This window comes from Rutilus rutilus, assembly GCF_951802725.1.
Source record: "Rutilus rutilus genome assembly, chromosome: 19".
Taxonomy (NCBI): Eukaryota; Metazoa; Chordata; class Actinopteri; order Cypriniformes; family Leuciscidae; genus Rutilus; species Rutilus rutilus.
The window spans coordinates 1032377-1046466 of NC_140232.1; the positions used below are offsets into that span (position 1 = coordinate 1032377).

At 44.5% G+C, this 14090-nt stretch overlaps 2 protein-coding genes across 3 annotated transcripts in view; both read right to left on the minus strand.

Annotated features, from left to right (window-relative positions):
- Positions 1-14090, minus strand: part of LOC311278748 (nuclear factor 7, ovary-like) — a 1193180-nt gene that overhangs the window by 174703 nt on the left and 1004387 nt on the right. The gene's annotated exons all lie outside the window — the stretch shown is intronic.
- dcaf1 (ddb1 and cul4 associated factor 1) overlaps positions 1-14090 on the minus strand; it is a 58630-nt gene that overhangs the window by 22808 nt on the left and 21732 nt on the right. For both annotated transcript variants that reach the window (XM_084389750.1, XM_084389749.1), the window contains exons 8-12: positions 10063-10164; positions 9774-9932; positions 8013-8192; positions 6177-6386; positions 770-939 (exon numbers count right to left, since the gene is read on the minus strand). In XM_084389750.1, coding sequence (XP_084245876.1) covers positions 770-939; positions 6177-6386; positions 8013-8192; positions 9774-9932; positions 10063-10164 — 821 coding nt within the window. The remainder of the gene's footprint in view (positions 1-769; positions 940-6176; positions 6387-8012; positions 8193-9773; positions 9933-10062; positions 10165-14090) is intronic.

Genomic DNA, 14090 nt, shown 5'->3' on the forward strand with positions numbered 1-14090 from the left:
GCTGAAGAAATAAATGCAACTTGATTCACGAACAAATGACTCATGTGAGCATATTATATTGAAGAATATTGTTTTTAAAGTAGTACACAGTATACTGGTGCTCAAATCAACCAGTGCCTTAAAAGCCCTTTCAAAATAAAAGTCCTGCTTTCAAATAATAGATAGGCAAACACTACAGTAGTTCTTCGTATAGAGTTTACTTGGTTTAATGATCAACAGGGACGATAAACTACTGAGGATGGAGAATGGGAGTTCGGACGCTCGGATGCTTGTGTTCACAGTGCTTCCAAAATAAAAGGCTAGCTTCCGACACATCGGCAAATAGGAAGAGTTATCGCCTGATACAAATAATAATAAAATGTGTGTATGCATATGTTATACATTTATAAAATATCGGCCGATATATCAGTCTACCACTAGCAGTATGTATGGATGCGCATAATATATATATATACACACACACACACACACACGTTGCGATCACAGAACCGGCTGAACTCGCCTCATCTCAATATCATTGACACTTTTACTCATGGAATTTGTGCAAACAGCTTGTATTTCTACTTTGCATCTACAGCCCAAAACCTTTGCTTTTTGGATGATGCTCCATTCACACCGATGGAGAGTCCAAGATGACTGCCATCGGAAAGTTTACTGCGATACATCAAACAAAATAACTGTTTGCACCTTTGATGAAACGTACACAAAAACCTCAAACAAAGCAAGCCAGACTCCGCTTACTGGTTCCCAGCATTCCCTGGTTCCTCACCTGCCGTAGTAGGTCCTCCAGTCGCAGGCGATGGAGATGAGCTGCAGGAGGAGCTGCACACAGGACAGGATGTGGAAGACCTCGGCCGGCTCCCAGTACAGACGCGCCGGTCCGAACTCGATCAGGAACTCCACCATCTCCACCACCTGCTCATGCGTGTAGGAGCACGCCTGCAACATCCACAGGAGAAACAGCACATCACCGTCTACTAGTGGTGCAGCGGATCAGAGTTCACCGTTCCAATCATTTACGGGTTTTGAGTCACGGGTCGGATCATTTTCCAGATCAGAAATAAGTTCTTCGATACCACATCAAACACTGCTAGCCTAACTGATAAAGTTCACACATTATTAAAAGCAAGTGAACAGTCAGTAATAAAATAAGAACAAATACACAAATACTCAAGCAGAGATTAACACTAAATAACAAAGTTACAGTCTAGCAGTAGTGTTCAGGTACAGGAATTAATAATTAAGCCTAAATGTAAAATAACACTATATTCACTGTAGAAATTAAATATAGTTTCATCTTCGTTAAAGCTGTATTTAGTTGTTTTATTAACATCAATGACAGACAGCAGGAATATTAGGCTACTGTCACTTTAAGACCGAATAACCTGACAAACATCCGGTTTCTTTCTCAACTGTTCACTAACCGAGAGAACACTCGCAGAGACGGGCGTTTAGACGTGTGTGTGTGTGTGTGTGTGTGTGTGTGTGTGTGTGTGTATGTATGTGTGTATATACATACATATACATATATACACACATATATATATATATATATATATATATATATATATATATATATATATATATATATATATATGTGTGTGTGTGTATATGTGTCCGGGCAAGGAAACGCGAAAGAGGAACCAATTCGCAGTTGGCGCGAGTCCCTATTTTCTCCTTTTCTTCCACGTTTAAAATGGTTTGAATGTGTGAATTGCAAAACAAAACACGTCCAAATGATAAACTTTCACTCTATGATGGTTATATTTAGCAGTTAATCCGCTGAATTACACGCGTGCCGAACCGTGGGTCAGCTGATCACTGTACGCATCACAATCAACTGAGATCTGTTCCAGCTCCATCTACAACTGATTCCACTCATGTTCAGCTGACACAGCACAAACTGGCAAGATTTCCAAGTTTAACTTCTTTCCAAAATTCTATTAATTAAAACAGGGTTCGTAGAGATTCTGTCAAATTACATTTTCAATGTCTACTATTTTGGTTTTCAAGAACCACAATCAGAGATCTCACTTATCAAAATGGTAAATAGATACCAAAAAAAGGGCACAAATGAAGTGCAGCACATGAAATGACTGTGGTAACTTTAACCAGTAAAAGGATACAAAGATATCGCTTTTCTTGAAGAATGAAAGCGGTATCATATCCTTGAATATTTATATGAGCAATATCACGCTCATAGACATGTGGAACGGCTCTATATCAATATCAATCTCAGACGGGTGAATCAAGATTTTTAGGGATGCACGATATATCAGCCACCATATCAGTATCGGCCGATATATGTTCATTTTATTGTTAGCGTTATCGGCCCGATAAGAAAATTTGTCTGATATATTAAAGCCGATAAATAATGTATTATTTCCTCCAGCTGAGACTCTTCAGATGTGCACTGTTCTTCATTATGGTTATGAATTACTTGAAATATGATTGTAATCACTTCAGAAAAGGAAAATACACAGTCTAGTGCAGCGCAAGTCCGTCATATCGGCTACATACAATTATAATAAGAACATCCTTATAATTGTGTGTTTGGGACATGGATTGTAATGGTGAGACTTGTTTTTGTAATCAGGCTCTCAAATTATATAAAAATTTGGATTTAGATTTATCAGCAAATATATCGGCTTTCAAATATACAGAATTATCGGTATCGGACAAAATGTTAATATCGGTGAATCCCTGATATATAGTAAAGTCAGAGCCCGTCTACGGAGAGCCTGCCCACTCCCTATTAAGTCCTGTTGTACCGAATGTTGGTTGTAGTTCCACCAGAGCTCCACTGGGGGCGATCGCCATGAGTGCAGAGTGAATGGGAGTCTATGGGGCTGGACGGCTAAATTTGTCTCTTTCACCCGATTGTCGTTGAGAAATCTCAGATTTGATTGTAGGTTTTGCAAGTTCAGCATGGGTTATAGGTCGAAAGTTGAATGAACGAGTGCTTATGTCCTTTCGATTTTTTACAGGTTGAGTTGTTGTTGCCCATAACACGCTAGCATTCTGCTAATGAACGCTGATTGGTCAGTGAAGGACTGATTATGACCAGAGATACCGCTTGATGGCATCATGGCATTCGAAGCGGGACCAGAAACAAACAAAACAAAAGCTCTTCTAGCACGTGTGTTTCCCTGTGTCAGCTGTGTTGTGTGTTTCCCTGTGTCAGCTGTGTTGTGTGTTTCCCTGTGTCAGCTGTGTTGTGTGTTTCCCTGTGTCAGCTGTGTTGTGTGTTTCCCTGTGTCAGCTGTGGTGTGTGTTTCCCTGTGTCAGCTGTGGTGTGTGTTTCCCTGTGTCAGCTGTGTTGTGTTTCCCTGTGTCAGCTGTGTTGTGTGTTTGCCTGTGTCAGCTGTGGTGTGTGTTTCCCTGTGTCAGCTGTGTTGTGTTTCCCTGTGTCAGCTGTGTTGTGTGTTTCCCTGTGTCAGCTGTGTTGTGTGTTTGCCTGTGTCAGCTGTGTTGTGTGTTTGCCTGTGTCAGCTGTGTTGTGTGTTTCCCTGTGTCAGCTGTGTTGTGTGTTTCCCTGTGTCAGCTGTGTGTTTCCCTGTGTCAGCTGTGTTGTGTGTTTCCCTGTGTCAGCTGTGGTGTGTGTTTCCCTGTGTCAGCTGTGTTGTGTGTTTCCCTGTGTCAGCTGTGTTGTGTTTCCCTGTGTCAGCTGTGTTGTGTGTTTGCCTGTGTCAGCTGTGTTGTGTGTTTGCCTGTGTCAGCTGTGGTGTGTGTTTCCCTGTGTCAGCTGTGTTGTGTTTCCCTGTGTCAGCTGTGTTGTGTGTTTGCCTGTGTCAGCTGTGTTGTGTGTTTGCCTGTGTCAGCTGTGTTGTGTGTTTCCCTGTGTCAGCTGTGTTGTGTGTTTCCCTGTGTCAGCTGTGTTGTGTGTTTCCCTGTGTCAGCTGTGTGTTTCCCTGTGTCAGCTGTGTTGTGTGTTTCCCTGTGTCAGCTGTATTGTTTCCCTGTGTCAGCTGTGTTGTGTGTTTGCCTGTGTCAGCTGTGTTGTGTGTTTGCCTGTGTCAGCTGTGTTGTGCGTTTCCCTGTGTCAGCTGTGTGTGTTTCCCCGTGTCAGCTGTGTGTGTTTCCCCGTGTCAGCTGTGTTGTGTGTTTGCCCGTGTCAGCTGTGTTGTGTGTTTGCCTGTGTCAGCTGTGTTGTGTGTTTCCCTGTGTCAGCTGTGGTGTGTGTTTCCCTGTGTCAGCTGTGTTGTGTGTTTCCCTGTGTCAGCTGTGTTGTGTGTTTCCCTGTGTCAGCTGTGTTGTGTGTTTCCCTGTGTCAGCTGTGTTGTGTGTTTGCCTGTGTCAGCTGTGTTGTGTGTTTGCCTGTGTCAGCTGTGTTGTGTGTTTCCCTGTGTCAGCTGTGGTGTGTGTTTCCCTGTGTCAGCTGTGTTGTGTGTTTCCCTGTGTCAGCTGTGTTGTGTGTTTCCCTGTGTCAGCTGTGTTGTGTGTTTCCCTGTGTCAGCTGTGTTGTGTGTTTGCCTGTGTCAGCTGTGGTGTGTGTTTCCCTGTGTCAGCTGTGGTGTGTGTTTCCCTGTGTCAGCTGTGTTGTGTGTTTCCCTGTGTCAGCTGTGTTGTGTGTTTGCCTGTGTCAGCTGTGTTGTGTGTTTCCCTGTGTCAGCTGTGTTGTGTGTTTCCCTGTGTCAGCTGTGTCAGCTGTTTCCCTGTGTCAGCTGTGTCAGCTGTGTTGTGCTGTGTGTGTTTCCCTGTGTCAGCTGTGTTGTGTGTTTCCCTGTGTCAGCTGTGGTGTGTGTTTCCCTGTGTCAGCTGTGTTGTGTGTTTCCCTGTGTCAGCTGTGTGTGTTTCCCTGTGTCAGCTGTGTTGTGTGTTTCCCTGTGTCAGCTGTGTTGTGTGTTTCCCTGTGTCAGCTGTGTCAGCTGTTTCCCTGTGTCAGCTGTGTCAGCTGTGTTGTGTGTTTGCCTGTGTCAGCTGTGTTGTGTGTTTCCCTGTGTCAGCTGTGTTGTGTGTTTCCCTGTGTCAGCTGTGTTGTGTGTTTCCCTGTGTCAGCTGTGTTGTGTGTTTCCCTGTGTCAGCTGTGGTGTGTGTTTCCCTGTGTCAGCTGTGTTGTGTGTTTCCCTGTGTCAGCTGTGTGTGTTTCCCTGTGTCAGCTGTGTTGTGTGTTTCCCTGTGTCAGCTGTGTTGTGTGTTTCCCTGTGTCAGCTGTGTTGTGTGTTTCCCTGTGTCAGCTGTGTTGTGTGTTTCCCTGTGTCAGCTGTGTAGTGTGTTTCCCTGTGTCAGCTGTGTTGTGTGTTTCCAGTGGATGGCTATATGGCTATACCCAGTGGATTTTGAGGGGTATAGCCATAGAGATCATATAATAAAGGCTAGATGTCTTACGGCGGAGTCACTTCCGGCATCACCGGCGGCCATCTCACCACAGGGAAGCTGTGAATTACGGTGAGTGATCAGCACGCACACACATCCTCTTATCTCGCTGAAATCTTGACGGATTTACAAACGGTTTGGTTTCTTATAAACGTTATTAACGTGGCTATAATTCTTTCATATGGAAGTCCATTGTTATAATTATTCATATGTATGCAGTGTCATAACTACATCTCTGACGCTTATAACAAACCAACCGTTTGAAAATCGGTTGAAAATTTAGCAAGTTATGGTTATTTAAAAGTACATGCACCACGTTACGAGTGAGCGAGCACCCTGTTGTAAGATGGCCGCCGTGTGCGGACGTCGACCTCCATTGGCCAGCAGCGCAGACGAGACATCTAGCCTTCATTATATGATATCTATGGGTATAGCGCCATAGACCTCCATTCATTCTGCACTCGTCCTGTGAGCGCCCTCATGTGGAACTGCAACCAGTTCAGAAGCCGGAAGTGTACTGAGAGTGGAACATCTCCCCTTATTAGACATTCTCTGGTAAAGTGCAATTAATTCCTGTGATCAAAGCTGATTTTTCTAATTTGTCTTTGATCACAGGAATAAATTAGTTTACTAAATACCTGTATATTCACACAGAAAACAGCCGTTAAAAAATACCTGGTGAGCAGAAGAGACTCTTTCAAAAAATCATTAGCGTTTGACCAGTTATGTACATTTCAAAACAGTCCACCAGAGCTCAATGTTTCAAATCTAGCACAGACGCAGCAGGACAGTGACATCACTGAAGTCACATGGCAGTGTGATGACCCGTCCGTCAGCGCTGCTGTGTTGAACAGACGTACCTTGTAGTACGGCTGTGGGTGTATGAGCGCTCCCCCCTCGGTCCTCTGCAGGGACTGCTTGACCTGCTCCACTTTAATGCTCAGGTGCGCCTCGAAGTACCTGCGCAGGGCCATGCAGGTGTGCTTCGCCGTCTGCCGGCTGGAGAAGATCTCGTCGTCGCTCAACAGCGCGCCCTGGTCCTCCGGGTTCAGGATCTCCAGCGTGCTGATCTGCAACACACAGCACAGGCTAACACTGTAAGAGGAGCATACTGATACCGCTTATTATACCAGTATAATACACTTCTGCTGTAAACCCTTGAGCCTTTATTGTGGCACAGACTGAAGTTCATATAAGTCTGAATAAGGTACGTTTTATAAATGAAAAACCAATTTCATTGTCTGATGAAAGTTTAAATAATATTAAAACAGGGTTTGAATGGCATGAGGGTGTGGAAGACTGTTTCCGCCACAGAATAAAACATTTTAAAAGATAATTGCGAATTTTTATCTCACAATTGCAAGTTTACATCTCTGAATCTCTCTAAATCTGACTTTATTTCTCAGAATTGCAAGATATAAAGTCGCAATTGCGTGTGATAAAGTCAGACTTGCAAGATATAAAGTCAAATTCTCAATTTCATGTTTATATCTTGCAAATCTGACTTTATATCTCTCAATCGCTTGTTATAAAGTCAGAATTGTGAGATGTAAACATGCAATTGTGAGAAAAAGAAACTAGTTTCCCAGGTCAGCTGACAAAACCCTTCTAAAACCATCAAACTAGACTAGCCTGACCAGTATAGCAGCTTGATGGCCAGCTCAGACCAGCAAACAGACTGGCTTGTTGTTTTCAGCAGGGCATGTTTATGTTGTAGTAGAAATATCAACTTATTAGCAAAGGACTCTGCTCTCCTAATATCATTATCATCAAAGGCCACCAGGCCTCAATCTGCACACAGGCCTCCTTCCTCTGACCACACCCACTTCTCTCTGACCACACCCGCTTCTCTCTGACCACACCCGCTTCTCTGACCACACCCACTTCTCTGACCACACCCGCTTCTCTCTGACCACACCCACTTCTCTCTGATCATACCCGCTTCTCTTTAAAGGGACACCCCACCCAAAAACTACAACTCTAAGATATTCAGAAGATATTTTGAAGAATATTGCAAATCAAATTACATTAAAGCCCACTGACTTCCATTGTATGGATAAAAATATATATATTTTGAGAAATATCTCAGTTTTTGTTTCTGTTCCAAGAAAAAAAAAAGTCATACAGTTTTTGCTCTCATGAGAAAACAGACGCGACGCCATGATGCGTAATAAAGGCATAATTTCCATGTTAATCAGAGTTTTTGTCCAAATCAGTCGACGAGCACGATGAGCCTCGCAGATTGTACATTAGAAATGGTTTCAACATACTAAAGTATGACAATGATAATCTCAGGTACTAATTATGTGCTTTATTTAATGTTAAAACAATTTAGTGATAGTTTGAATATCATTTATAGCTGTACTGAGAGTGGATATGCTTGTTTCAGTCACTTAATCACGTTAAAATGGTGTAACATTTATGAATTTGATTATGTGCTTATCCATTTGGTTGCGAGTGCAGTGCGCTTGAGCAGAGACTCCGCCCACAAGCTCTTCTAATTGGCTGGGATTTTTGATTGATTTGGTTGAGTGCAGTGCGCCTGCAGAAAGACTCCACCCACACGCTCTTCTAATTGGCCGTGACTTCTGATTGATTGTTGCGAGTGTAGTGCGCTAGATGAGACTCCGCCCACATGCTCATTTGATTGGTTGAGAGTTTGATTGATTGATTCCTACGCCGTAAGAAGAGCTCACCAGGTTGACGAGCCGGCGCAGGCCGTCCTGCTTGTCGAAGAGGTCGAGCACGGCCCTGAAGGAGAAGCAGATGGAGAAGAACATGGTGGCGTGGCAGCAGCCGGAGGCGTGGGAGCACTCGAGCAGCCACAGCGTGTAGCTCACCACCTCCGCCAGCAGCGAGTGCGGCAGCATACACACCTGCGACAGAAGAGCATACACACCTGAGACACGAGAGCATACAAACCTGAGACACATGAGCAAACACACCTGCAATAATAATACACTATTTCTTATAGCGCCTTTAAAGGGGTGGTTGATTATGATTTGACTTTTCTAACTTTAGTTAGTGTGTAATGTTGCTGTTTGAGCACAAACAACATCTGCAAAGTTACGACGCTCAAAGTTCAGAGCAAAGGGAGATATTTGCTTTTAAAGAAATAGTTTAAGAACTACAACAAACGGCTGGTAGAGACTACACCACATTCCTCACGGGTTAGTGACATCACAAACCCTAGAATTTACATAAACCCCGCCCCCTGAACACGATAGATTATCATGACAGAATATGCTAATCAATGACTAGAAGATAACTACACATCAGCTTCATAAACTCATCAACTAACCATTCAGAAATGTCCTGTTGCTTCTACATGTTGTCACTTCTCGAGTCTCTCCATCATTGTCTGACTCCGGTTTGAACATAAAAGGCTAAAAGTTTTTGAAATTTTCAGTGTGTGTGTGTGAGTGCAAGCTGTTGAAGCTCCGCCCCCTGTGCCAGGAGCAGCAGCTCATTTGCATTTAAAGGGACACACACAAAAACAGTGTGTTTTTGCTCACCCTCAACTTTGACAACTTTAACATGCTATATAAAAATATCTGTGGGGTATTTTGAGCTAAAACTTCACACACACACTCTGGGGACATCAGATTCTTATTTTACATCTTGTGAAAAGGGCATTATACCACCCCTTTAAAGCAGCTTCTCAAGGCACTTTACACAAAAATACAAAAAGAACTTATTAAATATTATGCCTCATGGTTCATTTTAAATTCCTAAATTTGATCAATTAATTCAATTGGAATAATAAGACACTATAGGGCTGTTACCCTAAGTAGGGCTAAAAATTGCAACTGTATTAAATAATGTTATGAGGTTGTTTTAAATATATTTGAACATACAATTAAGGAATGTTGGAAAGAATAACACTTTTAAAACATGAACCTAAACCTCCAGTAGCGGCAGGGGACCGTCTTAATGAGCGAGTCATTGCGTCATTCATTCAAACGATTCGTTCAAACGACTGATTCATTCATGAATGGGACAGCGGTTTATGAATGAGTCATTGAATCTTTGGCTCAACCAATTTGTTCAAAACGCTGAATCATTCAGTAATGAAAACATGGTTAAGTGTTCCTGTGAGATGTGCTACGGTTCTTTGTTTTGGAACTATTTTCGCTGCTGAAACAGAACAAAAACTGTCAATATTGCATCTAAAATGTAAGTGACAATTTAATATGTAAATATATAAAACATAAAACTACACATTTTGAGAGTCTCAACACTACAGCACACTATTGATCGCAACTTACAATAAATGTAATAAAATCAGAATCATTCTCTCGTTTTAGTAATTCCATGGTTATTTTTTTGTTATTGACGTTTTAATCCGGCTAGTTGATAAAATTCTCTTTTACTTGTCCCTTCAAAAACTCCACTTGTCCCAGACAAGTGTTAATGTGGAGTCCTGGTTAAAGGCTGCGATCGTGCCACCATCTCACCCGCTCCATGGCGTCCTGGTTGTACGCGAGGTAATAGAGGCACAGAGAGACGCCGGTGGCAGCCATCGAGGGCCGAGGGATCTCCAGCAGCTTCGGCACTCCTCCGTGTGCAACAAACTCGGCAGCAAACTTCTTATGGAGGAGAAGAGATGCGAGATACTGAAACACAGAGAGAGGAGCAAGAATGAGTAAACATCTCAAAACTAATAAGAAGCATAAGTCTTGAGATCAAAGGGTTTTTCTGATCATGAGAAACACACAGTTGGAGGGTGTAATGTGTGTCTGGTACCTTCAGGGCTTCAAACGTGAGCTGGACGTCGTTGGTCTGTTTCAGATCCATGTAGTGCATCAGCAGCTCACGAGCACCGAGCTGCATGAACACGGCCAACAACTGCACACACAAACACAGCACTTTCACTCAACTTGGGGTGCAAATATGCCTTTATTTTTGGGTGAAAATGCCTTTTAAAAAGGGAGACCACCCAGTCATCACTTATTTTGGTTCTTTCAAATCACACATTTTATACAGAAGCAGTTTCCTCACTTTCCTAATCGTCTACCTGAAACACAAATTGATCACTTTCTTGCTTTAAATGTCAGCCACAGGCATTTCATCTCAGTCATTTATAATTTAATAAATTCTATTATTCCAGTCCCTACTAACACCCTTAAAGATACCTTGGAGCCAGACCTCTGAGTTTTTATTACAGAGTTAGGGTTAACATCTTGAACTGGGTACTCTCCTCTTCCATGTGTGTCAGGCATGGCTTAAAGGCAGGGTAGGTAGGATTTATTAAAAATTAAAGATCCAAATTTGTTAAAACTTTCTATATATATCAATACATAATTAAAATGTAAGAACTCTGAAAAAAAGAGTATAAAAATCAAGTGACTCTAGACCGTTTAATCTGTATTAAACACAGCTCATTATTTCGATTCGGGACGAATCAAAGGATTAGCTTAGGCGACTGTCACTCTCTCGCAACCATGGCAACCACCCTTTTGCCACACAGCACCTGCCCACTTGCGCGCGACCGTTTGATTTGAGGAGTGCGAGAGGCACGGAACCTGATCACACCTCCGTCCAGTAGATGGCGGTAATGCACTATGTTTGCAAGCTGCCAATAAAATCTATCGAAGAAGAAGAAGAAGGCACTGAACCTAGGAATACCAAGCGTGCCGCACAAGCCCTGAAAAGTGAAGCCAAAACGTCTCGATCGCCCCCCAGTGACTGGTCCTAGTATAGGTCATAAGCCCCGCCTCCCCATGTTATTCAACGGGACGTGAGACCAACTAAACAATTAAATTACACTTCAAATATCTTTTTTCCAAAGGTGGTTTCTTTCATTTGCTGTCGTTTTTATCACGCTGATGTAAGTTCAAGTGTCTGTTTCAAAAATAAGTTGGTTTTTAGTTAGTTACGTGATGCGGTGGTGTAACGTCATGATTGACAGCTGTGATTGACAGGTTCTCGAGCGAAGTAGTCACTGAAGCACCAACGGACATTTTTTTCGGGATCTTCGGAGGACTGAGGAGATTGTATTTACTTTATTTTAACAAGCCTCTTGTCGTACTGCAATCAATTTTTTAAAAAGTGTGCAGAATCCACTCTCCCTGAGTGCATTCTGCGAGAGTGAGGGCGGAGCGTATATTTCGCGGCTTTACTTCCTGCTCACTACTGCGCAGGTCTGGTCCCGAGATCGCTACTGCGCAGACTCAAGTTCCAATATGTCAGCGCCATATCGGGACTCTGGCGGCTTCAGTTCTCATCAATGGAAGAGAGCGAAGGGGCGTCGTCCATATTTTTTTACAGTCTATGAGGAATACCAAAACAATGGCAGAGAAAGAGCAATCTAAATTTACAGTACCGGCATATGCAGTTAGTGAAGGCAAACCAGGCAAAAAAATGCCCCTTCCCCTCCGCTTGTCTCAGGTAAATAATGCGTCCTCTAGCTCAGCGGTCAGAGTCGCGCGTTCATGTGTTTTGGGGGCGTGGCTTTGGAAGAAGCACAGAAATGAGGGGGTGGAGTGAATGGAAATAATGAGATGTCTTTAAAACAGTCGTGAGAGGTCTACAGACACTCGATTTTGATACTTTCTTTTTCAGAGTACTTACATTTTAATTATGTATTGATATGTACATAAAGTTTAAACAAATTTGAAAAATAGAATTTTTAGACCATTTCTACCTACCCTGCCTTTAATACAATGCAAAATACTATTCAGAGCTCACTTAACCAAAGCCCGATTGGCTAAAATGTTCCCAGACAAGAATGCCGCCTGCAACCGTTGCAAACAGTCTCCTGCCAACCATCTGCATGTGTTTTGGACATGTCCACAGCTGGTAACCTTTCGGTCCAATGTACTTGAGACGCTTACAAAAGCTCTCAACACTAATATTGACCCTGACCCATTTATAGCCCTGTTTGGGGTCTCCCCTTGGCCTGATTCGGCACCCCGAGTTTGTAAAGTCATTGATTTTACTACAATCTTGGCCAGACAGACTATCCTTCTTAATTATCCTTCTATCTTAATAATGGACAATGTTTTACACTCTACTGTTTTTACGAGGTTCTGTATTGTCACTGAAAACCAATAAAAAGATTTGGAGTAAGAAAGGGAGACCTATCCTCCGTCAGTGAGTGTGTGTGTGGCATTACCTCCTGGTACTCCCCCAGCGGGGTGAGATTCAGTGAGTGTGTGTGGCATTACCTCCTGGTACTCTCCCAGCGGGGTGAGATTCAGAGAGTGTGTGTGGCATTACCTCCTGGTACTCCCCCAGCGGGGTGAGATTCAGTGAGTGTGTGTGGCATTACCTCCTGGTACTCTCCCAGCGGGGTGAGATTCAGTGAGTGTGTGTGGCATTACCTCCTGGTACTCCCCCAGCGGGGTGAGATTCAGAGAGTGTGTGTGGCATTACCTCCTGGTACTCCCCCAGCGGGGTGAGATTCAGAGAGTGTGTGTGGCATTACCTCCTGGTACTCCCCCAGCGGGGTGAGATTCAGTGAGTGTGTGTGGCATTACCTCCTGGTACTCCCCCAGCGGGGTGAGATTCAGTGAGTGTGTGTGGCATTACCTCCTGGTACTCCCCCAGCGGGGTGAGATTCAGTGAGTGTGTGTGGCATTACCTCCTGGTACTCTCCCAGCGGGGTGAGATTCAGAGAGTGTGTGTGGCATTACCTCCTGGTACTCCCCCAGCGGGGTGAGATTCAGAGAGTGTGTGTGGCATTACCTCCTGGTACTCCCCCAGCGGGGTGAGATTCAGTGAGTGTGTGTGGCATTACCTCCTGGTACTCCCCCAGCGGGGTGAGATTCAGTGAGTGTGTGTGGCATTACCTCCTGGTACTCCCCCAGCGGGGTGAGATTCAGTGAGTGTGTGTGGCATTACCTCCTGGTACTCCCCCAGCGGGGTGAGATTCAGTGAGTGTGTGTGGCATTACCTCCTGGTACTCCCCCAGCGGGGTGAGATTCAGTGAGTGTGTGTGGCATTACCTCCTGGTACTCCCCCAGCGGGGTGAGATTCAGTGAGTGTGTGTGGCATTACCTCCTGGTACTCCCCCAGCGGGGTGAGATTCAGTGAGTGTGTGTGGCATTACCTCCTGGTACTCCCCCAGCGGGGTGAGATTCAGTGAGTGTGTGTGGCATTACCTCCTGGTACTCCCCCAGCGGGGTGAGATTCAGTGAGTGTGTGTGGCATTACCTCCTGGTACTCCCCCAGCGGGGTGAGATTCAGTGAGTGTGTGTGGCATTACCTCCTGGTACTCCCCCAGCGGGGTGAGATTCAGTGAGTGTGTGTGGCATTACCTCCTGGTACTCCCCCAGCGGGGTGAGATTCAGTGAGTGTGTGTGGCATTACCTCCTGGTACTCCCCCAGCGGGGTGAGATTCAGTGAGTGTGTGTGGCATTACCTCCTGGTACTCCCCCAGCGGGGTGAGATTCAGTGAGTGTGTGAGGCATTACCTCCTGGTACTCTCCCAGCGGGGTGAGATTCAGTGAGTGTGTGTGGCATTACCTCCTGGTACTCTCCCAGCGGGGTGAGATTCAGTGAGTGTGTGTGGCATTACCTCCTGGTACTCCCCCAGCGGGGTGAGATTCAGTGAGTGTGTGTGGCATTACCTCCTGGTACTCCCCCAGCGGGGTGAGATTCAGTGAGTGTGTGTGGCATTACCTCCTGGTACTCTCCCAGCGGGGTGAGATTCAGAGAGTGTGTGTGGCATTACCTCCTGGTACTCCCCCAGCGGGGTGAGATTCAGTGAGTGTGTGTGGCATTACCTCCTGGTACTCCCCCAGCGGGGTGAGATTCAGTGAGTGTGTGTG